This window comes from Artibeus jamaicensis, unplaced genomic scaffold, assembly GCF_021234435.1.
Source record: "Artibeus jamaicensis isolate MK-2021 breed Jamaican fruit bat unplaced genomic scaffold, CSHL_Jam_final contig_797, whole genome shotgun sequence".
NCBI classification, from domain to species: Eukaryota; Metazoa; Chordata; class Mammalia; order Chiroptera; family Phyllostomidae; genus Artibeus; species Artibeus jamaicensis.
The window spans coordinates 26244352-26270318 of NW_026521977.1; the positions used below are offsets into that span (position 1 = coordinate 26244352).

General features: G+C 41.9%; 1 protein-coding gene across 1 annotated transcript in view; it reads left to right on the top strand.

Annotated features, from left to right (window-relative positions):
• HSD17B12 (hydroxysteroid 17-beta dehydrogenase 12) overlaps window positions 1-25967 on the top strand; it is a 143710-nt gene that overhangs the window by 104234 nt on the left and 13509 nt on the right. Inside the window, exons 5-7 of the mRNA XM_037166093.2 lie at window positions 3099-3163; window positions 4026-4070; window positions 19870-19904. Coding sequence (XP_037021988.2) covers window positions 3099-3163; window positions 4026-4070; window positions 19870-19904 — 145 coding nt within the window. The remainder of the gene's footprint in view (window positions 1-3098; window positions 3164-4025; window positions 4071-19869; window positions 19905-25967) is intronic.

Consider the following 25967-nt stretch of genomic DNA (forward strand, 5'->3'; position numbering starts at 1 on the left):
TATTCCACTAGCAGGAAGTGGCACTAATACAGCAGGAAGGGCTTGAAGAGCCCCAATCCCTGCTACCGGACAGCGATTTTTCAAGCTTTCCCATTTCATGGTACGCATAAACTAATTGCTAAAATTCTGTGCCACACCAAAAAATATATTTTTTGCCAATCTGACAAAAATAGGTATGATTTTGATTCATTCACCCTGGACGGCTATTTTTGGGTTAACTGTTAGCACTTTTTTTTTTTTATGGACAGTCTAAGGGAAAAGAGGTCAGTGCCCCTGACTGAACAGTCAAAGTATTGCACTTTTTAAAAATTCTTGTGGCGCGCCAGTTCAAAAATCACTATTAAAGGACATTTGCCAGTGTGACATTGGCGTGTATTTCCCCTCATAAAATTGGGCTCAATATTCTGAAAGATCTGTTCCAGCTTGAACATTTTTTCTTTGTGTGTGTGTATGTGTGTGTGTGTTTTCATTGTTATGAAAGTGTAATCCTTATACATGATACTGTTCACTTATTTGGGCAGAAGTTCTCCGTGTCGGCCAGGTTTTCTTTCAGAGCTGTGTTAGATGGTGTTTTTGTGTTTTCACTGTGAGAGTAGATAGCTTTGATAGCTTTTCTTTGCTCAATTAGCAGAGGCAGACCGGAAGACTTTCTATCACTGATGCACCCTTACCCAGGATAATACGTCCTGCTTGTTGGTTATTCAGTTATTTGTGGGCTTCCTTAGCTGGACTTCGTACTTGTGGTACATGTTGCAAAGATTGAGAAGTCAACTAGACTGCTTGGAAAGTTCCCAGATTTTTTAAAAAACCCAAATCTGGGTTTTAAGAGATCGGGGTTTTTTTTTTTTCCAGTATTTTGAAATAGATCGTTAATTTTTCAATGGGCTAGAAAGGAATCTGAAGATAAAAAGTTTTCTAGATACAGGAAAGTGATTAGAGATGGAATTTGCTCTTTGTGATGGAAAATTTTTAAATATCCTGACTAATATTATAATTTGACAAAACCTTTCTTGAAGGATTCTATTATCTTAAATTGACTTTGTAAAGAATATTTTGCTTAGCCCTGGCTGGTGTGGCTCAGTGGATTGAGTGCAGACCTGTGAACCAAAGGGTTGCCAGTTCGATTCCCAGCCAGGGCACATGCCTGGGTTGTGAGCCAGGTCCCCATAGGGAGAACATGAGAGGCAACCACACACTGATGCTTCTCGCCCTTTTTCACCCTCCTTTCCCCTCTGTCTAAAAATAAATAAATAAATAAAATTTGTTAAGAAAAAGAATATTTTGTTTATATGTAGCATTTGAACAGATATTTTGGGTGTTACTGTTTCTCAGTCACGCTGTAAATCAGTTTTTCATCCTTTGTAATTCTGAAGATGGTTAAACCACAGGCAAGTGAATATAAAGCCTCACCTTCAACTACTTTTGGCTTAGTTGTTAACAGATCTTTCATAGAATTGATTCCTAGAACACCTGATGGGTAGAGAACCTATTCAATAAAATAAAAATGGATTTGGACCTGCTGTTATTAATTATGTTTAGATAGTATTTCTATTCAGATGGGCATGAGTCCTAAATACAGTTTGCTTGGCTGTTATCCTTTGCTTACCGATTCTCAGACAGGTTTCAGTGCTCTTGCTCAGGCCATCCTGACCGAACTGTGCAAGTAACATCTTGAGACTCACAGCCTCAAGTGACTGGCTTACTGCTAAATATAGAACCCTTATTGAGTTCCTTTGAGCTACTAATTTTGTTAGTCTATTGAAAGAGTTACTATTACTACTATCGAGTTTATCTGGCACTATTCCTTAGAAGCTTTAGCAGACTGATCATAATTTCATTATCTTGTTGCTACTGAAAACTTTCTTTTCTAATATTTCACAGTTTTATTAAACATCGCTATCAGATTTCTGTTTGTTATCCAATTATTACTGGTATTTTTTTCTGAACTGAACACTGGGTGAGGGCAGATGATGGCTTTGACGTAGCGGTTAAGAGCTCAGCCTCTGAAGTCAAATTTCCTGAGTGTGAATTCCTTCTCTGTGACCTTGGGTGAGTTATTTAACTGCTGTGAACTTCGGTTTCCTCACGTACTAAAAAGAGATGATGTAGCTGTTGTGATGATTAAATACAGAGAGAGAGAATCCATTTCATTATTGATTTGGTTAAAATAAACTCAAAGATACTTTATTTATATGATTCCTGCAAATATTCCTTAGTCTGGGTCTGTCTTTGTCTTTACAGAGCTGAGGAAACCATAAGATATTTGAGTTTTAACCAGTTGTATTAATCTGTTCATTCACAGCTTCTCGATTATCTGAGAACCCCAATCGTAGGTTAGTGACTGAGGAGTAGGAACTCAGGAAAACATGACTCGGACTTTCAAGGCCTTGGGGGCCAGCAGGAAGGATGGTTCACTGGAGACATTGAGTCTGACCCAGTCTCTTGCCCTCCACAGAGAAGTCTTCTCTCACTTTCCAGACTCTCCAGGCATCGCCTTCCATGACACCCTGGACTTTGTAATAAAATAATGGTTTTAATTCTTTTTGTTTAGTGCCTTACTCTGCCTGCTCAATTGTATGTTCCATGAGGCTAGAAATGGACTTTTCTTTCTGGCTTTGTTGGGTGATTTAGAAGTGAAGAAACATGCATGACTGTCATGTGTGACTTTCCCAAGTCACACGTATTCTGAAGTAGTTGTAAGTAGAATTTGGGTTTCCATTCTCCGATAGTACAGAACTCTCTGCCCTTTCTACTGTGCTATGAAAATTTAAGATCTAGAGATGGATTAAACAGTATCTACAAATAACTACTACAGAGAGAGAATAGACACACTCGAGGGGCTACAGAAATTGGAAGGGGAACGTAAGTTCTTTTGTTTGGGTGGTAGGTGCAAAAAGGCTTAGTGGCAGAGGAGGCATTGGAACTGCACTCCCGTGGGTAGATTTGGGGTAGAAAGGTGTGGGAAAGCTCACTGCAGCCATGAAGTATTTTATGTCATTGTCTGTGTAATTTTAGTGTTGGAATCTTTAATCCCGGCATTTCAGAAGAAATCTGTAAAATATATACGTGAGCGGACTAACAAATGTGTTTCATTTCAGTGAACAACGTGGGGATGTCATATGAGTATCCGGAATACTTTCTGGAAGTTCCTGACTTGGACAATGTAAGCGATTCTTTGTATATTACGGTAACAGAAGGAATGCATTCGGCTGTTGTGGGAGGGGTGTGGTCTCTCGTCGCAGACTGGGAGCCCCAGAGTCGAGCTGCCCGTGCTTCGCACCCTGGCTCTACTGCTTGCCACCTGAGTCACTCTGAGGATGATCTCACCTGTACTCAGTTTCCATTCCCTCTGCCCTGAAGTAGACTTTGTGGGGATGGTAGGAGGATTGAATGAGAAAATGTTTATGACCTCATCTGTGTAGTACCAGGATCAATAATAGCTCTGGCTTTATTCTTATTTTTATTATTTCACAACAGCCCCATTTTAACTATTAGGATTCTAAACACCAATTTAAAAATCATAAAGTTGTTAGTATATAGCAGTATACTAGTTGATTCAGGTAAACTAGCTCTACAAAAATGAAAGCTATATCCTTGATACATGCATAATTCTTTAATAAAGACTAGAAAAACATATTATGGAAGAAGGAACATGTAAAATTTTTTAAATGGTTAAAATCTAAGCTTCAGTCGTTTTCCTTTCCTGTACTAGCAGAGAAGAAATTATGAGGGTTCATATTTATTTTAGATTAAGTGTGTCTTTTGCTTTCAGATTTTACTTGCACATATACCTTGGATTTTGCACATTAGCATGAATTGCTGCTTTTGGTAGAAAAGGACTATAACACTGAGGGTATAATAATAAAATGTGTTTCTCCATCCCAATTCCTGTCATTTCCCAAGGTTTCTACTATATCTGGGGAAATTTTCAATGCATCTCTAGATCATTCATATATATTAATATGTACCATGGTCATTTCCATGATCAAATCTATATAAAAGAATCAATTTTTTTTTTTTTGCAGACCATCAAGAAACTGATAACTGTCAATATTCTTTCTGTTTGTAAGGTAGGCAGCTTCTTTATAAATATACCATCCTTTCTGGTTCTTTCTCTTTAAGAACACTGATGTAATCGGTTCGTTCATTTCAGTCAACTCTTCTTTTGATGGGAGTGCATATTCCAGATGAAAGTGGTCTCTCTCCTTATGTGTTCAGGAAGCAGGAAGAACTGAACACCCAACAGACATCTGTATAATAATATTGCTTTTAAACAAATGAGTATTTATTAAATGCCTCCATTACTTGCAAACACTGTGGTAGGACCAGGGACTATGTGAGTTAACTTAGGCCAAAGATTGCTTTTTACAAAGTTTTCATCTACATGCAAGCCATCACTCGTAAATTGTTTCAGTTTTGTATTTGCGTGATACATGCAAGTCAATGAGTTATAAATATTATGATAAAGTATTGTATGGGAAGTGTGGGACTATAAAGTAAGGAGAGTGATTTTTATTAGCCACACATAAGAGCTACTCTAGCTTCTAGTTGCTGGGCATGGGGCATCAGCTGGTACATGCTAAGAGGAAGAGTAGCTAACAAACAGGAGCCTCTGATACTACTTTTCCCTGTATTTAACATCAACTACAATAACATGTCATTCCTTGATTGTACATGCAAGGTGATACCTGGGGCGGAATTTCCGTGGGCAACATCAGACACTTCAAATTTGAACAGACTGGTGGGAATGCTAAATCCATTTTTAATACCTTGTATCATTCAAAACTATTAGAACTGACCAGATAAATAGAAATAAGAACTTAACCGTTCATTTTCATTCGCCGTCACAGTCGTGATCTTTTTCTCTTCTGTGAATGTTTAAAGAAAAATTCTCCTCGTGTCTTTATATTCTGCGAAATCCTAACCTTTGCACAGTTGATTCAAGTCCAAAGACCCTGGGATCTTACGCCTTATCAAAGGTTTTATGTGTGGCTGTGTTTCTTTCTGTGTCACACATGCGTTGCTTTTAAAGTGTTTAGTTAATTCGTTATTATATGGTTTTGTTCAATATGGTCGACTGAGGTCAGCCAGCTCTGCCGCAGGAAAGCTACACCCTTAGTGTCTGCGTACACGTAGCGCTGGTAGCTTGCTGTTTAAAGGCACATCAAACAGATTGTATTTTGATAGGACAAATGGTAAGTTCATGAAACAAACCATCTCTGTCTTTTCCATTGTTACTAACCAAGGGCTTTTCTCATGTAGGATTCAGTCTCAGTGAGGCACACTACTGACAGGTAGACCTGTAGTGAGTAGATTTGCAGCAAGAAAAAAAGCACAAAATTGGTGCTTTTAAAACATGGGTAGTATGAATATATCTACAGAGTTTTTAAGGTATTTCCCTGGGCATATTTATATACATAATCATCCTTCAATAATCCGTACGAAGTTTCAAGTCAATTAAATAACTCCCCCATTTGCTAGTTATATGGCCTCGAGCAGATTACTGACTCTGTGCTGCAGCCTATAAATGAGGACGATAATTCTTTTTACCTCACAGAGCTGTTTTGGAAATCAAACAGGGTAATGTGTGTAAACTTACTGGAATAGTGCCCAAATCCTAGTAAGGGCTCTAGAAAAATGTTACTATTATTTAGCCAACCTAAGAGCTGATAAAGACTTTTAGTAAATATGTGCAACTATACCTTTATTTTTAACAAAGATTTTTGTGGAGAATTATTATTTCTAGTCTACAATTTTTGTTTTGTGGTTTTACCTTTTGAAATGACTGGGGCATACTATTGTTTTCATCATCTTTTCTAGTACACTTGGCCAAGTGCTTAAAAATACGAGTCTTAAAATTATGTACATATGTGTTTTATAATAATTGTAATGAGTTAATGATGGAAAAATGTGTTCAGGTGTTTAAATTTTATTTTATAGAGCTAATACCAGCTACAAATTAGTCTAATTAGTCTCCTGATAATTTTACTTCCGCTGTCAAATAAACCGTATAAAGTTTAACACTAGACATGTTAGCATTTCTCCTGCTCGTCAGAACCTAACTGGCCTCCTCTGTCACCCAGAGTGGGCATTCTTGGTTGGCAGTACACAGAATACTAATGGTAAAAGGCCAAGGTCCTGATCTTGACCTGTGAGAACCAGTCGGCCGCTGTGCTCCATGTCCACGCACTGCGTCTTGCAAGCAGCACCTGAGCGCAGATCAGGGTGTGGTGGTCACCTGGCGTCCCTGTGTGAAGATGAGTAGCGTAGGGGGCAGAAGTGGAAAGAGCCGCTCAGAGTGAACAGCACTGTAGAGTACCTTTCAGTCGGTTCAATATAATGATGAAATAAAAATGAGCCATTGGTCCTAATATCTTGACAGATTGTAGAGTGTTTTTCCCAACTCTTCATTCTTCCTCTTCTACTTTGCCTGTTTACATCGGCATAGATGCCTGTCCCATGAGATGAGTTAGAGCAGACAAATGCTAAACTATTAAACATGTATCATGTTGTAAACCAGATTGATGGGAAGTATCATGAGTAGAATCAGATATATGCTTAAAATTTTTGTGTGTAAACTTTTTTTTTGGTAAATCTCACAGATCACTCAGGGAGTTTGCTATTTAAAGCACTCCTTCTCAGGCCAAATAATCATTCTCTATCTTTAGTACAAATATGAATATTCCTGTACCTTTGTGATAGACTCTTTATTGGAAAATCAATTTAAATCTCTTGATTTAGTCATCGTGGAGTTGATAACATCTAGAGGACAGCCGACTTTTATGGGATTATAGGCAAGCTTGGTGTGGGCACCATCTGTGTAGCCATAGGTAGTTCGGGTACAGAATGGTCGGACTCACGGCGGGAGGCGAGGGGTGCGCAGTGGTGAACCTGACGGCCAGAGAAGGAAGTTAAGGCAGGCTGGGCAGGAACCTGGGCAGTGTGCTCAGGAGGATGGAGAGCCGCACACAGGCAGCTTTAAGGTGGAAATAGGGTGTGATCTGACCCCCAGTTTGGAAAGGCAGGTCTGGTGGCAGAGGGACTTGGCGATACGTGTGTTACGTGTGTGTCTTATTTGTACTGAGAAAGGGGTGTTCACCTCGATGAAGCTTTGTGAGGGGAGCCCCCAGGTTTCGTGCTCTTCCATGCTGCTGGCATTTGCCCTGCCGTGATGGATTGCACCTGCTCTCCTTTTGTTGACCTTGTTATGCTGCCAGTGCCAGGGCTACATCTCCAGTAGCAATGGTTCTTTGGGGCCCTGGGGCAACTTAAAAGAAGATGAAAATTGGTCTGGCTCTGGAATCTTATAGGATTTCCTGGTGTCTGGACATCAGGGGAACTAGGACGTGGGTGTCTGCAGCCTAAAGGCAGATCAATGCATCAAGAGGGTTTATATAAGCAAGAGAACACCTCTTCTCACCATCTATGTTAGTTAAGGTATTACCTCCTTACCAAACTTCAGTAGGGGTTGGCTGGTTGCAAAGTATGCCAGGGATTTGGAGATGTTTGCTGGGAGGGCCCCAGCATCTTTTAAGTCCTGGGCTGTGCCACAAGTGCTGAACCGCCTGCTTTACATTCCTTCAGGGCCGGGATTACTGCTCGGTCCGGTCCGTGAGCATCTGTCCTCTGTCGGTGGGTCAGATGGTTGTGAATATCACGTAACTTTCATAGTCCAATAGAAGAATAAGGAAAGTGAAATATCCTAACCAGAGGGATGACAGGTCGTCACCAGACAAAGTGGTGGTGAAAGGGGCAGAAGAACACTGGGGGAGGAATGTTAACCAAATGTTTTTGCCTATAGATACCCGGTGTTTAATCAGATTCCGGTGTAGCTCCCTCTCCCAGGCCACTGAGCTCTCCGGTTCCATCTGATTGTTTCACTTTTCATGCTGTCCAGTCATTTAGGTTTATTCCTTTTTTCCTTCTTAATGACTCACTTGACTAGGCTTTCCCTTTACCAGCCATGACAGTGTGAGCTGAGGAACCTCAGGGGCGTTTACAGGCCTTGTTGCCTGCTTTTCCAGTTTTGCTTTCAAATCTTTCAGGGTTTAGTCTTGTTTTTGTTCCCTGCAGAGCAGGTAAATGCCAAGGTGAGAAGAGCAGTGGTGTGGAAATTCTATATAGGTGACCAGTGTTGTTACCAAAGAGAAAAGTGGGATTCACTGCCCGCCACCTCCCATAGGCAAATTCCAGAGGCAGAAGTTTGGTGAAGAAGGAAAGGGGTCTGTTATTCAAAAGCTCCACAGTTTGGGAGAATGGCAAGCCTTAGAGCCCATCCCCTCCAGAATACCCAGAGAATCCCCTCCACCCTCTGCCAGGTTAGCCAAGGCTACACCTGGGGGTTCCTTCTCCCATTTAAACATACAGTCTTCTGGGAACCCCAGGTTCCACTTACAGTCTGGCTTCAGGCTTCTCCCTGGAGTCTGCGCATGCCACCTGCCCACCACACCGCCACCGCCACTTCTCGCAGCGGGGCCTGGGGCCATTGACAGCCTCTGCTGCCAGCCGTCCATGGGGCCGCTGTGCCAGCCATAAGGCCCTGCACCTGGTCACGTGGCTTCCAGGGCCCACCAGTCCCGCGGGGGCTTCAGCCCGCATGTCCATGCCATGGGTCCCAGAGGAAGAAGCGTGGTCACTCTGGGGTCTGGCCGGGCGGTCTGGCCAGGTCTGCCTGTCTCCGTATGGCAGGTCCACTGGCCTTAACCTGGAGGAGAGCCAACCAGCTGGGGTGTTTCCTTGTGGTCTCAGATGCCCGTGACTGTCTTTGTCTAAGATAATGACCTTCAGAGCAGAAACTGTGGAGTTTAGAGATAATTAAACCTCCGGAGAAGAGCCGCACTCTTCTAAAATAGTTCTGGTTTCATAACTGGAGGGTTTTGGGCCTCAAAATACCGAGAGAATTTGCAAATGAAATTGTCGTACTGTTACCGACTATTAGAGAAACCGTGGGAAAGGCAGATGTGCCGCTACTCCAGAGGCAGGTAAGCACAAGTCCAGTTGCACCAGGTAGTACACTGAGCTTCACACCAGTCCACAGACGAGTTCTGAAGCAGCTCTTGTTTTCTCTGTTTCTGATTGGAGATCACTTGTCTTAGCATTTGCCAGATTAGGGGTTGCCTTCCTTCCCCTGGCCTGCTTTTTGATTTCTTTAAATGGTAGTTCTAGGATCTCTAGACTCCATAGACTTCATTCCTCTTCAGGTGGACACTGCCCAAATAATATTACCTGCAGCTGCCTGCAGCTGCCTAAGGGTGGGGCACCATTCCTTCCTATGGTACTGGGCCCAGAAGCTACTCCTGGGCTTGGCGAATAAGGTGGAATATAGGGAGTGGCCCCACCTGTATCTGAATCCCTCAGGAAATTTCCATTCTGACAAATGCAGGGAATGTTCCCACCTTCTTCCTTACCTTCCTTAGACCAAAGAAAGGTGTGGGTGTGGCCTACGGTAAAATTTATTAACAACGTCCACTTAGAATTTGTACCACTGAGTTTGGTTTGCTTTATTTGGGGATGGGGAGGGAGAGTCCTAAGCAGGGGAACATAATTTATTTCTTCCTTCATCGGATATCCAACCAAAGTGGGGACTTGAGACTATGTCTTGTTAGGAATGGTTGAAAGAACCAGACGTGTTTCATGTGAAGAAGCGAGGCCTGCCATCACTCACACTCACACTCATGCAGCTGGCCAAGGCCAGTCACGCTACCTCCTGATTATTTTGTAGATCAACTCACTTCATTTCACACCCGGTGATACTTTCCAGATTCCAAGCCTCGAAAGCCTGATGGGTCTTTCTCATCCACCTCGTCTCCCTCTGGTCTCCGTACTCCAGCCAAAGTGTTACTTTACCTCAGGTCGTCGCATACCCTGTTAAAGCCTGCGGTGACTTCTCCTCTTCCTCAAGGCCAGAGTCTTTAACTCCCCCCACAGGGAAGGACCCTCCTGATGTGGCCCTGCTCCCCTCCCCAGTTTCACTCCAGGTCTCTCCTCTCTACCTCTGTGCTCAGGTCAAAGCACCTTCCTTCAGTCTTCTGAACCTAATGCTCCCTTGGGCTGGTTTCTCTCCACAGAAGGAGCCTCCTTCATCCCCCACTTTACTGATTCTACTCAGCCTTCAGTTCTCAATTGGAGTATGGCGTGCTTGGAAGTGGCGCTGGGGTAGGGAACCTTCCAGATCCCTGGGGACAAGATTAGGGCCCTTGGGCAGTTTCCGCGCCCACTTCGAGTCTTCCCTTCACTCGGCTCTTCATTTTTAGCTTCGTGTCTCTACAGATTATAAATCATGCAGTGGCTGGTACCATGTCCCTTAGTCTCTTGCCATTTCCTACTCCCAGGCCTCACATATGGCGGGTATACAATGAATGGCTTTTTGAATTTAAAAAAAAAAAATGAAGAAATTAAAAAAGTGAAAATTCTTGTTCTTTGGGAATCAGGATCACACTTATGTAAGTTCGGCCCTAGAAGACTGAACTTAGACCAGTTGTTGGTATTTACACTGAAGTAAAATGTAAGAATTTCCTAATCTTTGAATCAGCCAGAGGGGAGTGGGCAGAAGGTAAGTTCCTTTTCTGATTCTGGGTAGAAGGTTGCAAACCAATGGTCTGTGGGCTGCATGTGCCCTGCCAACATACTTCAGTAAGCTCAAGCAGTGTTTTCAAAACAGACATTTCACTCCCAAACTTTTAGCTTCACAGAGCTGAACTGCTGAGTGACAACAATTAGCTGTGTAGCAGCTGAATATGCTAAATAGTCAGGCTTACAATCTCCAGATTGCCACAGTCCCCACTAGTCCCTATTGTCTGATCTGTTGTCCTGGGGTATGTTATCCATGTGGCCCTTTAGGGATTTGAGTTTGCATTCCCTTGTTTGGGCAACTCCAAATATTCAGTCTGCTCAAACCGAAAAATCACTTAGTGATGTTGAGGAATTAGAATGGCTTTGACTAAACAAATCTCTTCCATCTTTATCATTATCTGAAATTTAATCACTTGGAGTAGGAGACCCTTTGCAGGCTTTTGAAAAGCTAACTTTTTCCCTCTGGTACCACTATGTACTCAGTGTATGTTACTCAGCCATAAGTAGGCAATGCTGTACCCTGTCTGTAGATGATAAATGTTTGGGTGGGTGGACAGGTGGACGAAAAGCACAGGTGAAGTGGATGTTTCCTTTTTCTTACATGGCTTTGCCCCTGGCATGTGATGCAGTACCAGTAGGGGGAGCCCTTTATTGATTAGGAAATCTCTGAGAATAATCTCTGGTCAGCAGTCTAATTGTATCTAATTTAGGGATTGTGCTAAGAATGTATCCCCCACACTGCCCCAAGAATTCAAGTTAACAACGTGAGGAAGGAGAGTAAGGCCTTCAGCACTGAACCCCACCGGGGGCTTTTCTAGATGAAGACATTCCAAGGTAATATCTAAGAGTCTTTTAATCCATTTGAAAGCAGCTATCATGCTTGTAAACATTTCTGAATTGTTGGGTATGTTAGCGCTTCAGATCTCATAGTAATGGGCTGCTCCAAACAGAACTACAAAGTGATGGGTGTGCCGAATTGAATGGGAGCCATTCTTTCAACAGTTTTCATCTTAAAAAAAAAAAAAAGAACAGAGTAGTTGTAGATCGGTTCTACGGTTCTTTTCAGCTCAGAGTGAAGCTAGTATAGGAAAAATTTCTTAGATGTGGGTGAAAATGTAAACTTCTCTTTGAGAACTTTAGGGATTTTTTTCCCTCCTTCTAAGATCTGTTACTTTTTAAGAAGTCAGCTTCTTTTGGGAAATTTTAAGTAATGGAAACTCTTAGCATATTATAGTATGCTATATTTGAAAAAACAGTCTGTGGTGGTATATGTATTCTTTTTATTTTAGTTTGTGTAGAGTTTATAAGTAATGGCTTCAGATTTACTGTTATTAGTATATATGCAGCCCTCTGTTTTGGAAAGTTCTTTTTCTTTTGTTAAATCATTTTAACATATAGCAAAGCAGCATTTATTACAAAATGTTTGGTTTTTATGGCGTAGGGTTGAGTATCAGGTTAAGTAACACAAGGGGTGGGGGCGCGGGAATGGCACCGAGGACACTTAACTTCTGTGAAGACTTAAACATTAATAAGAGGAAAATCAGATAGTACTCACAGCATTCTGTAAACTTCGTCCAATTAAGAGCTTTCATGCCCTGCACAGTGACTATTCAGTTAGCCCTGTAGGTAAAGTCATAAGAATTTCTAATGAAGTTGTATTCTTGATGACACGGAGCTCAAATTGTGCAGCTGGCCCAAGGAAACGTGTGCTGTGTCATTCTAGCAGGACGTCCAATGGGGTTGCCGGCTCGTTTCTCCAAAGCGGGCGAAGCGTAACAGCGCCGCTCCTCGATGTAATTCTTTTCACTGTTATGCTGTGATTTTTAAAATCGTTGTTAGTGTTTCCAACTGAAACCTTGTTTAAGACATCTGCATCTATTTCCTTCTAGTTTGTGTGGATTCATTTTGCAGTTGCTTGACTTTGGACCCTGTTTACTGCAAGCAGGTTCCTCTGGGGTGGAGGGCAGGGCAGGGCAGTGGACAGAGGGCGGGGGGCTGTGTAGTGTCCTGAGTTGTGTATGAGTAGCCTGCATTCCTGGGGCTTTGCCGAGGCTCTGGGGCAGGTCGTTACACCTTATTCCCTATTCACATATAATGGCAATGCAGGTGACAGTATTTGTTTTCTTGTTTTACTAAATTACCTTGAATCTTAATCTTTTAATTGGGTTTTTAGTTGTCTTTTTAAGATTATGAAATGCTGTTTTCTTTGTACTATTCTCTCCCCAAAATGCCCAAATACCAGAGGTTGCATGGTACAAAAATTAATTGCTTGTAAAATAATTTGCATAATTTGTATGATTTGCTTGTGTTATCAGTTTCATACTAAACTAAAAAGTAGCCTAGTTGGCTTTTGAGTATGAAGTTCATTCCACAATCTCTTAATTATGATGCCAGAGAAGTAAAGAGAAAAAAATTATTCATGTTAATTTCTTTCAGAAATAACATTAATTGTGGGTGCTTTTCTAATTACAAAACAATGCAAGTAATAGCCAAAAATATGAGCAATATTTAGGAATACTTAGGTGTTTGTTATATTTTAATACATTTTCAGGGATTTTCTCAGCTAGCAAATATATTTTTGAGTTAGATATCTCACCTAAATGATCTAATAATACTTGTTTTGACTTCGTATGAGCAAAATGAGCCTCTGTTTATTTCCCATCCAGAATATACACATCTGTGGCAATAAATACTCATAAATATTTCACTCTTGAAAGTGAGTGTGTAGTGTTTCCCAAAGGAATTCTAAATTGAGCTGCCATTGATAAAAATTGCCCTTTACCTTTGTACTGTATTTTGCCATCTATAATGCACACTTTTGCCCAAATTTTTGAGGGAAAAGTAAGGATGTGCATCATACACGGGTATAATGATTAGGTACCAGGGGTGTGATAGTCCTGTGTACAACACACACAGCTACACGGGTGCGCTCTATACACAGGAGCGCATTACACACATCAGAACACAGGTGTGTTTGTGTGGTCCTCGGCCTCCCTGCACACACAGTGGAGCAGAACCCAGGTGTGATGTGACGAACACTGGCCTTTCCTCTTCGGATTTCAGGCTCGTAGGACCTTTCTGTGCTAAGGATGAATGAATGCAACTGTCACTAAAAATATATGCGTGGAAATAGGAAACATTTGTGTTTTTTTCTGCAAGGATTTCGACCTGTCATTATTATAGATGTACTGCTGCAACTTTATCTACTTTTCAGGAAAGAATTAAATAAAAATCTTTTGCTGTATACTTTTGGAAACAAGTATAGAAATCATGTTTACTACTACTTTTTAAATATTCTTAACCATTAAACTTGCAAGTTATGGCAACCTTGTTTTAGCAATGTCTTGAGTGGAACCCAAAATTTCCTGGTACAGCGGTTGTCACCTGCAGGTGGCCTAAAATCAGCACATTGAGTTAACCCCAGAAACAGCTAGTGAGCCGTGGGGGGGGGGGGGCTCTGGTAAGTAGTGAGGTTTCATGGAGATGCTCGGTATGTGATTTCAATATATCAAGCTAACAATTAATACAGATAAAGTGAAATGAGATTACTGATAGCTTAGTCAAAATATCCTATGTGGACACAGTGAAGCCTCTCAGTTTATGCGAAGAATGTTAGGAAGTACTTGTATACACATAACCCAAACAAAGCAGCCTTGAAATTGAATTTATGGTTTATAATGTGATTAGAAGGAAAGATCATTTAAGTGTAGGTGAGGCACTAATTTTACAAAAGCACGCAGATTTCAGGTTAACTTTTCTCAGACTTGGCAATGTTGTTTGAAAGATCGGGGTGGGGGGGAAGATCTTCCATTTTTGGCAAGGAGAAATAATTTAGAGTCAGAATTAAAAAAGGTAAGCCAATAAATAGCACAAAAGAATTTAACTTTTTCATGAGAGGACTCGATGGGTCATTTGATCACTGAGCAATTCAGTAAGTCTTTCTGGCCTTTTAATATCCAGGCATTGAAGACACTGCTCCTTTCTTTGTGCTAAGATATTAAAACGTCTTGAGTTTTAATTCATACATATGAAGAATATAGTTTGGTGCTCGCTCTGGCAGCAGGTACTCAAACTGAAGTGATACAGGAATTAGTTTGGCTCTGTGCAAGAATGACAGGCAGAAACCTGAACCGTACCATATTTTTTATGTTAACTGAACTTACTGTAACCATCATTCCTGTTTACATATATCAAATCATTAACTTGTATGTCTTAATACAAAGTTGTGTGTCAATTATATCTAATAAAGCTGGGGGGAAATATATTTTGAATATGTCCAGACATTGAAGACCATCAAGAATATATTTAATGTTTAGCATGCTGTTGATGTCATTTTGTGAGTAAGATGATATCTTGTGGGGTCTTATTTTGCCTGGACAATTTTCACCATTCAGAAAGGAGACATTTAATGTATGACATGCACACAGTGTAAAGAAAAATGTAGCTTCCAGGGTATGCGTTTGTATTGCCTCAATATCCCAGGTTAAAGCAGTGTTTCTTGCTGGACTGGATCTAAATGGGTAAATTGATGTCTTGGGAAAAAATCTGAATTGAACTTTAACACTCTGCACAACCACTGACTAAACATTCTTATGGCACTGAGATCCCTGGTCGGAATAAAAGAATCCATCTTCACACTTAACTGGTAGTTCTGCAGACTGATTGCTGCCTCCAAAGCCTCTCCCTCCCCCTCCCCCTCTGCAGGCAGCTGAACATCAGTGGCCACGCTTGTGGATTCCACTCAGCTGTGTTGCACACAGCATCTCATTTTCTCATTTTACACACCCACACACACCCACAGACACCCCTGCCCCTGGGTGAGAAGTTTTTATTATCCGTCTTGTCCATCTTCTTTCTGTTTCTGGTGACCTCAGGACTTTGGGGAAATGAATAATGACGTCTCTTCACAAAATGCTTAGGGACCTCTCTGTGATACATTATTAGCCAAGCATTGTGGTCCCCTGAAGAAAGATGCAAAATAAAAAGTGTTTTTAGGTACTGCTAGGAATGCATATGATCTGTCCTTGCACTAAAATACTCCACAACCGCTCATGTGCCTGGTGCACCCCTCCCTGCTCACACCGGCACGGAGGCTGTCCATGTTGTAGGGTGACATGCAGATCGTGTGACATTTTTTAGGGTGCACATGCTTTTACTTCTTTTTTACTTCATCCACTCAACGAAAAGTTTTTAAAATGCATCAGTTTCATAGCATACATTGTTTCTTGTAGCTGTTGCATTTTTGCATTTTATTCCTTCGATTAGAATTGTTTTTCCTGCCTAGCGAACACCTATTTAATTTTTAAATGTAATCCGTGAGGCTCTCCCTGATGCCCCAGATGTAATAGTCCTCCAAAGCATTGGTGCCTTCTGTCCCTACCTCGCTGGCACCACTCATAGCATGGCCACGTTATGATTTATTTTTACAATAATCTGTTCTCCTGCTAGGTAGTGAGTGAGTTCTCATCACCGAGCTCGGGTTCAAGTACAGCATGGCTTCCCCTGGACAGAAGAATGCTTTGTTATTGCTTCATGTTGGGCCAGGCCAGAAGTTGATATGCACAGAGCATTTTTAGAGCTCCTTTTCTCTTCTCTGTGTGAAAGAGTAACATCAAATGTATTTTGTGAATCCAGTTCTTTAATTCTTAGATTTTTTGTCACAAATAGCTTTATTGAGAGATGACGTGTGTACTAAAAAAACTCATTTATTTTAGGTGTACAGTTGAATGGCTTTTAGTAAATTTATGGAGTTGTACGATCATCACCACAGTCCCACTTCAGAATAATGCTATTACCCCAAGGAGATCCCAGCTGAGATATGTTTGGATATCAGTGGACAGAACTGTCCAGAAACTTCTCTGTGCGGAGTTCAGCTGGATGACCTCAGAATGTGTCGTTGTTTTTGGCTCTAACCTGTGTAGGGCACCACATGCTTAAGGGAGGCCTGGATGCTTATTGGTGCCATATCCTAAGAGTGGTGCACGCTGGCAGTGATGGCTACTGCTTCCCTTTCAGGGCCTTGCTCTGTGATGGGCTCTATGCTAGGTCCTTTATTTATGCTTCCTTATTTGAGATTGAGAAATGATAACCTGTAATATAGATACCTTCTTCATTTAACACATAAGGACTCTGCAGAGGAGAATCAGGAACGAACTCCAGGTCACACTGCCAGGAAGTGGAAGGGCCAGGGTTAGAACTTTGGCCTGACTGAATACCGCATTTGCCTTAAACATTCAATAGCTGTCTGTTGAGCAATTCCTACGCTCCCGTAACAGATAAATCTTAGGAAGCCTTTACGAGTTATTACTTAATTTGGATAGCTGTTATTTAATCTGAAAAGACAGGAGGTGACTGTGTTGCAAGGATAAACTCTGAAATCAGCCTTTTCTTTGACTTGGTTCCATAGTTTACTCTGAGGCCCATTGGGCACTTTCTGAATCGGGTCAAGCAAACCTAGAGAAGAGAAGAAACAGAATTGTGTTTTAAAAACTATAAAATAGTGAGGACATTTGGGCTATCAGCATAATTTGATTGACTTTATTTTGGGGATTAAGCATTAAAATATTAATATTGGTTGATGTTTAGTAGTATAAATGGTAAGTTATATTAGAATATTGGTTTGGCTGCTGTTACAGAAATCCAGGAATGGCTAAAAATAGAAATTTATTTCTCCGATGAAAAGCTGTGTAGGTAATCAAGGTTTGGCATAGTGATCCCCGGGGATCCTGCCTCCTTTCATCTCATTGCTGCCCTGGCTTCGTGCGTGGCTTTCTTCTTGGCTGTTGTAGCTCCTCCCCTCACGTCTGTGTTCTAGCCACGAAGAGCAGGACAGGTGGCGAGGAGGACGCACATTTTTGTCTTCTTTAATGGCACGACCGAGAAGTTGTACGGACTACTTATGTTCACATCTGTTAGGTAGTTTGCAGTCGTAGGACCACATGATCTGAGAGAGCAGGAAGAAAATACGGTTTTATCAGGGGCAAGGAGGGCAGGAAAGAGGTCACATAGCCCACTGAAAGTTCAGTCATTATGTATGATGGAAAGAATGAATGTGGGAAGACAGTTGGTATTCTCTGTCCCATTATTCTCTGAAGATGAGATTAACATGAAAAATGCAGATTTGCGGGTAAGAAGGAGGGAGAGGCAGAGTGCTTTACACTTGAGCGGAGACCCCATTATGGTCTCTTCTTTTTTTATCTGGGCCAGAAAATTCGACCAGATCCAGATACTTCTGTTGAAATAATTCCCCTAGGCTTCGAAGACACTTCTTTGACTGTTTTGAAGTTGGTGGTGTGTCCATCTCTCTTTTATGACACGGTATCGGTTTGAACTCGTGTTTTTACTAGAAAAGTACATGCAACAGTTTCAAGGTTCGTAACTGGGTTCAAAGTGCCACATCGCAGATTTGACCTGGGCCAGGTCCGGATGCCTTTTCTTTAAGGTATTTCTGTTGTGCATGTATACACCACATCTTCTCTACCCACCTGTTGATGGACACTTAGGTCGTTTCCAGATCTCGGCTATTGTAAGTCATGCTGCGACGAACACAGGAGCGCGTGCATCTTTTTGACTAGTGTTTTCATATTCTTTGGGTGAATACAAAGAGGAGGACTCGCTTGATCATGTGGTAACCGTGTGCTTAATGTTTTGAGGAGCTTTCGTGCTGTTTTCCGTGATCGCCGCGCGGATTAACAGCCCCACCAACCGGGAGGGCATTTCCCCCTTCTCCCCATGCTCGCCGGCCCTTGTGCATCTCGTCTTTTTGTAATAGTGATTGTAGAAGATGAAATACTGCCATTCGCCACAACGTGGATGAATCTCGAGGTTATTATGCTGAGTGAAATAAGTCAGGTGGAAAAGGACAAAATATATGATTTCACCCATGTGTAGAGTATAAAACAAAAATGAAACAAGGTCAAACTCATAGATGCAGACAATTGATAGTTGTCAAAAGAGAAGAGAGGATGGGAGAAGGTGAGATGGGTAAAGGGAGTCAAATATATTGTGAGAGATAGAAACTAGACTTTTTATCTGGCTGGTGTGGCTCAGTGGATTGAACGGTGGCCTGCGAATCAGAGGGTCACTGGTTCAAGTCCCAGTCAGAGCACATGCCTAGTTGCAGGCCAGCTCCCCAGTAGGGGGTATGTAAGAGGCAACCACACATTGATATTTCTTGCTCTTTCTTTTTTGCTTCCTTTCCCCCTCTCTAAAAATAAATAAAAAGAATTAAAAATTCTTTAAAAATTAAAAAAGAAACTAGACTTTTGGTGGTGGGCATGCTTTAGTGTATACAAATTTCAAATTATAATGTTTTACACCTGAAGCACATACTATAATGTTATTAACTAATGTTACCTCAATTACAAAAAAATTAAATTAAATACAACCTATTGGTAGGGGGTGACATTTCTAGGAAAAACAAAGTCTCTTCTCAGAATGCTATTTTAATGAAAACCGATTCAAAATAGAAAGCTTTAAACTCCTATAGTTAGCATGCATGCAAACTTTTCTGTGACAACACAGCATTTGTTTCCTAGGGAATTGATGATATGCAGGAGTCAAGAATTCATGTTTTAACCTCAGTAGTTTATAATGGGGCCTTGACTAAGCCAGTGGATACGGTAACTTTTCTTAGTTAATCGCATCTTAAAACAGAGTTTACAAATAGCCTCTGCCATCATCTTACATGTAGGTAGCCAACAGTCGTGAAGTCCTTTAATAATGCAAGTATTCTTTTTTCATTACTGGTCACTTGAGATCACAGATTAACCCTAACTTACTTTGAGGGTGAGTTTCACTCACTACTTGCCTACAGCAGCAAGAGAAGTGAATGTCAAGATACCCTTAATATTTGCCAACATACCTTTTTATGGCCTTCTTCTAAAGGCTACCATGATAGGGAAAGACCGTTGGCACTCTTGAGACTGGAAAGCTTAAGTAATCTTGTAGGCATAATATTTCTTGCAATAACCCATTTCCTTTCCTGAGAACACATATTGGGATACTTAGATTTCTCTGTAAATCCTTAATTATTTGAAGATCTCGGTGCCCGTATCACATAGCAGGTGAGAATAATTTTAGCCAAGTTGACTGAAAGTATTCCCAGTGTCCTCTCCAGTCATTTCATCTGCTCCCTTGTCTTGGCACGGACAAATCATGCAGACTGTGCACAATAGGCCGCTGCCTGTGGAGGTGGTGAGTGGTTTTGTGATTCCCATCTCGTGTGTGGGGGTGGCTTCTCCTCCCTGTTTATCTGTCATCCTCAGCCATCAGATGTTTTGTTTTTCTCTTTTGCAGATGACACAATTGGTGCTGCCCGGCATGGTCCAAAGGTGAGTCACGAGCTCACACACACGCACCGGGGAGACAGAACTCATGATTATTTATAGGGAGAACCCTTTCTCTGAGAAATTCGCTAAAGTGGCTAACGAACCTGTCCCCCACATCTGAGTGACAGAGTAAGGTGCCCGGTGAGTCACAGGGTGAAGTGTGAGTCACCCAGTGGTGGAGGCTGTTTCCACTCGATTCCCTTTTGATTTCCCTCTTCAGAGTTGCGGTGGTTCTTTAGATCTGGATAAAAAGTCTGCCTGAGTCACCATCACTAACTCAATTGCCTGCTATTCTGAGGGGGTGGATAGAGTTCCTGGGATAGCCCCGGGAACACCTTCTGGAAGCTGTGTGCTCTCAGAGCCCAAGTCGGTGGAGTTTCAGGACGTCAGGCCCCATCCTCTGGTTTTCCAGTTCTTACTGGGAGCATGAGTGTGTGAGGATTGGGGCCGTAATGTGCTTATAAGTTGTCAAACCTGTTCTTGGAAGAAAAGACTGTGTCCACTGGCCTCGTTCTTCCGCTTTATGTTGGGTTCCCTGCCCTGGGTGTCTTCATTTTTATGGAGAAACGTGCTGTTGAGTTCTCACCGTTGAAATAGCCTGAAGTATAGAATTGTCATTACACTCTGTTCTTCCCTTGGAAAAGCCTGAATGGCGGCTAGACCTTCAAAGAAAGCCTGCTGGAAAGAGCTGGGCTTGCATCTTGAGCCAGCGGAGCATTCACTCAATGGAGGGCTTCACGGTCATCCCTGCTCTGCAAAGTAGCTTTGAGCTTGGACGACACCCAAAGGACTCACAGCTCTGAGAAGGGACAACCCAGGACCCTACTTCTGTGATGGCACCTCTATGACCAGCCTCAGGGAGGGGCTACCGCTAATGTTTATTGAGCACCTTTTAGGTGCCAGGTGTTGCACTGAGAACAAGGTCTGTGTTAGTTCATTTAACTCTGACGGCCTCCCATCATGGTGCAGGTGATTCCATTGCATGGTGCACTGGGTTCCTCACTGGGTTAGGGATCCATTTTGTTTGGCTTCTGCAGAAGCTGGTTGAGAAACTGCTTCTTAGCAAGGCTCTTTGCTTGTAATTTCATTTGATATGTAGTTTTGTGTGTTTTAATAGCAAATTCCCCTTTAACATCTTCAAACTGCTTGTTGTTGGTTGGCCATGGGAGCATGTCCCCCTGATGGTCAGAAGAAGTGACGGTGATCAAACCAAACCAGAACCCTAGAAAACTGCTGAGAATCAGGGCAGACAGACTAGAACTCAGGAGGGATGAAATTTGGGCCATCGGCTTAATCCCACTTTGACAACTGCAAGTGACATGGTATTAATTCAGAACAGGAATTCCATCTATTAAAAAAGAAATACTTATAAATCACAGAGATAGTGTAGAAAGAATTTCTAAGTGTGTTGGTAAAAAGGAAACTAAGTCAAAAGAGATAGCGGTTATGACATCTTTTGCACATCATAAAGTATTAGGTTCGAAGAGTCATAGAATTTCAGTACTCCAGATTATGAAGCTACACAATTAGGAAGTGCTCTGGGTACTAGGAACGTCACTCCCATCTCCGTAGACCTGGTAGCCAGGATCAGAGTTGTAAGTGGAGCACTGGATAAAAACAAAGAATGCAAAGAAAGGGATCCATCCACTCAACAAGCATTCGCTGTGTATGTTTTGTCATGGAGTACACAGAAGATCCATGGGATCCTTGCCTTTAAGAACTCAAGTTGATTTTAAAGTGAGGTTGAGAACTGACCTGGCAGAGAGCCACCGTAGGCTGGACTAAAACTGACATGGACTGGGGGGAAGGGGGTTGTGGCACTTGTTAACAACTAATAAGAAATGTAAGTGGATTTTATGAGTCAGTGCTTTTGGTTAGGCGAAGGAACAGCCATATTTACTTTGAATTAAAGGAGTTTCTAGTCGTGGCAGTCTGGGTAAGCTAACTGACAGGCCACTCTCGGAGCCCAGGGGCTGTGATGGCTGCTTCTCCCCCTGCATCACAGCCAGGGAATTGGGGGTCAGGGCTCTGCTCTACCCAGCTCTTCGAGGTCTCGTGCTCCTTCCATCTAGAGTCCCCGTTGCTGGGCCTTGCAGTTCTCTGCCAGGTCCTCTGGACACAGCTGGCAGGTGAGGTGGGAGAATAAGGGTGATTTGATGGGCATATTCATGGGCCAGGCCCAGGCTTGGTGTGTGTCCGTCATCAATCACTTCTGCCCACAGTGCACTGTTCAGAACTCAGAGAGAGGCTACAGCTAACTGCACCAGGGGCGGGGGTGGGGTGGGGTGGGCAGAAATGTTAGTTGTGTGCCCAAGAGGACAGAAAAACTCCAATTTAACAGATCGCTATGCATTGTAAATGATTAATTATCATGTGTCCTTTACACTGTCCCCAAATGGCACATTTCCTATGCTTGGCTTTCCCAGGATTTGTATCTCCATTTAGTAAAAGTGGACTCCGGTATAAAGATCCTTTGCGGTTGTGTGTTTCCCCTTTCACTGATTCTATCTCTGACGTGTGAGATTTTCCAAACCCTCCGGAACTGCAGCCGAGGGCCAACTGACCATCACTACACAAGTATCTGCAATCAAACGAAGGTGTTATTACCATAGAGGTAGAAAGTGCATAATTACATTTTAGAGGAAACTTGCTTTTTCCACTTCCCTGGAATTATAAACATTGTGTACAGCTGGAGCCAGGAGGTGGTTGCCATAACAACCATGGAAAAGCTAAAAATAGCTCTCTCATACTGTATCGCTTAAGGTGGAATTATGACATGTTATGCTGTTTTAGGGCAGGCAGTTCCCTCTCATGCAGTAACTGTTTGCAAACTTTCTTCAAGAAAGCAATATTTGTGTAATGTACTTGGATTGCTAGTGCTAATTATCTCCCTGACCATGGAACTGTTTTGATGTATTTCTCAGACTTCTTGAGAATCTGTTGGAGAACTGTCTGTACCAACTTCAGTATTATGTTAAAGCTTAAAAATAAAAGTAATGACCCTCCGAGAGCGCACTTTTGCACTCCCTGCTAAGACATGAAAATGTGAACACTTGTGACAGTCTTATTTACACGATTGCCCATGACTGGCATCAAGCTGTTTGCAGTCGGCCACCCACACAAGGGCTGACCCTGTGTTCTGTCTTCACGGCAGCACGTACGTCTGCCCATCTCTCCTCACCTGCAGTGTGAGGCCGTGATGAGGACGCCAGAAAGCAGTGACTTACTTCGGAGGAGACCTGTCACTTCCTCTATGGCGATAATTCTTCTGGAGCTGTGGACCAGGTTGCTCCAGCAGTCTGACGGGATAGGGGGCGTGCACAGGAGAATACAGGCTTGGCATTATTGTTTTTGTCTCCAGTTGACAAGGAAGGAGAGTGTTGTGCATGCGAATTTCTGTTCTGGGGGAATTCTAACCATAGGAAGCTATAAATGCGTGGTGTTGAGTTTTACAGGTTTGTGTGAGTTGAGGATTTCCCCGGTGAGAAGGGCTAGTCATGGAAGAGAACACGATCCTGTGAAAAGGTGCTTCCTTAGCAGCAATGGTGTTTTCTGCTTTGTTTCTGCGGATTTTAGTTCTAGTGGATTCTCAGGAAATTTGCACCGCTGAGACACCATCGTGTGGCTGTTCGCAAGTAGGAAGCGTGATGAATTGAGAATGTTGTATCACAGAGAAGATCACTTGACTCGTTTATTTGGATTATTTGTCATAACAAACTGGGAATGTGCTTCAGCAATGTGAGTCTTCAGTGTGGAACTTCAGCAAATATTCCTAATGTACCTTCCAATCTTAGAATTGTTCCCCAAGTCCCTGGAAAATGAGAGATTAACCAGGGTTTGGTTTTATGTTTGTTTCTGTGTGCAATTAAGCGCAGCCTGTTTTGTCCTTCTGCTTGATAGAGTTGTCGAGAGTCTGGCAATGCCATGGAAACTGGTTTGACGTCATGAACTCTGCTGAGATAGAGGATTAGAGCTTGACAAAGTAGTTGATTTTACAGACGAGTCCTTTGGGCCTCACACTCCCAAATGTTCATCCCCATCTCTGCATAAAGCCCAGACCCCGTTCGTATACAGTACAAGGATTAAGGCAGCTATACCTGTGTGTCATTTATGATTCAGACAAAACTAAGGTGACTGTGATCACCCTTGGAGAGAAAGGGAGAATTCTGTGCTGTCTTGTGTGTGGGTGTGTGGGGAAGGCTTTTGCTAGGCAGACAAATCCGTGTGCTTCTCGGTTGCACAGGGTTTTTGCAGAAGGGTGTTTTCTCTGCTGCCATTTTAGTTCTGTTAGAAATGCCTGCCTTTTCCTTACTCAGGTCTAGTGCATTCTCACCTTGTACTTCGTTGGTCTTAGGCTTGTTTTCATCTATTTTAGAGAGAGAGTACTTCATTTTGGAGAAAGTACCCTCAAATTCTGACTTATCACTAATTCAAACTAACTCTGCCTCCTAGGAATTTTAATTAGGGTAGAATATTTGAGAAGCAAACACGTCAGTGGACTCAAGGAGTAAACAGTTAAAGAAGCATAACTGCGTAATGATGACACATTTGATTTTTGGTGTGTTATATTTGAAAGCAGGAAAGAAGTTTTTGTCATCTTTCAGTGAATTTTCCAGTATGAAAATTGTTGCTTTGGTGAATGAAGTTTTAGAAGTCTATTTTGGTGAGAACTAATTGCTCTCATAGCTTCTAGTTCATTGGTATCTGCTCTGAGCTTAAAAGCAGCACATTCCAATATATCATAAATATATTTTCTCTCTATTTTCTTATAGATTTATTGAGATACACTTCACATACCATAAAATCCACTCATTTATAAAGTGTACAGTTTGGTGGGTCCTAGCCATCATCACAATCTGATTTTGTACTATTTGCAACACCTTTAATAGATAAAGATATTTTAAACATCACAAATTAATGTTAATTAAGCATCTCCGGTCGTTTTTGTTTACTTTCATTAAACGGATTTCTCACAAATATAGATAAAATGAATTTACTACATATTCATTGCTACAAATGATCAGCTTCTAACACCTAATAGAAATTGTTACACTCTTACCTTACAATTTAAAAAGGGAAGGCTTTTTTCTCTCCATCAGAGATACCAGCAAAAAATACAGGCGATAATACTATAATAACTATGTATGGTGCCTGTGGGTTACTGCAGATGTCAGGGGGAATACTTTAAAGTATATGACTGTCTCACCACGATGCTGTACACCTGAAACTAATATTGAAACTAACAAAATAATATTAAATTTTTAAAAATGCAAAAATGGTGTAATTAAAACACTGACTACATTCCAACTTTCTTCAAAACACTACTGTCACATTTTTATATTTGAGAATTTGATTTCTGGGACCAAAATATGGATTTCGCTGTTTAGGACAGTGTGTGTTGCAAATAAAACCAAAACGACAACTTGTTTCCTGGGACACACCGGGCTGAGGATGCAGACTTCCTATCTGACGGCTGAGGTGGCATCTCACCTAGAGGCTGCCAGATGGACCGGGCGACCCTCAGGGATTATTTCTTTTCAGATTTATGTCTGGAATAACTTTGATGGCATTTAATCATGTTCCTCCTATTATTGTGCATAAAAAGGTTTATATAGTCCCCTTTTTCAATATTGAAAAAAATAGGCTTTGGGGAAAGTAAATTCAGATGAAGAAAAATGAGGAAATGGATTGCGAAAAGGAGCCTGACTATGGGGCACAGGAGGTGGTGAGGCAGGCTGCTGTCACTGACGAAGGGGACCGACCCCTAGGAGAAGAATGGAAGTGAAGGGGAAGAGCTGCTTGTGAATTCTAAAGCCACTAAAACCCTACTTCCGCATTCTCCCTACATATCTGTAGAACCGCGTCCCTCAAACCAGTTTTCACTTATCAGTAGTGTTAGTAACTCCTGATAACTCTCTGACTTTTAACTTTCAACAGTCTCTCAAAGTTGCGGTAGAAACTTGGGAGCTTTGCCTTTCGGCTAAAGAATATGGCTTGATGAGCTACAGCATCCCGTGTTAGAGGCAGGGGTCCGTGTAGTGCCTGAATGTCTACAACCCCAGGGAG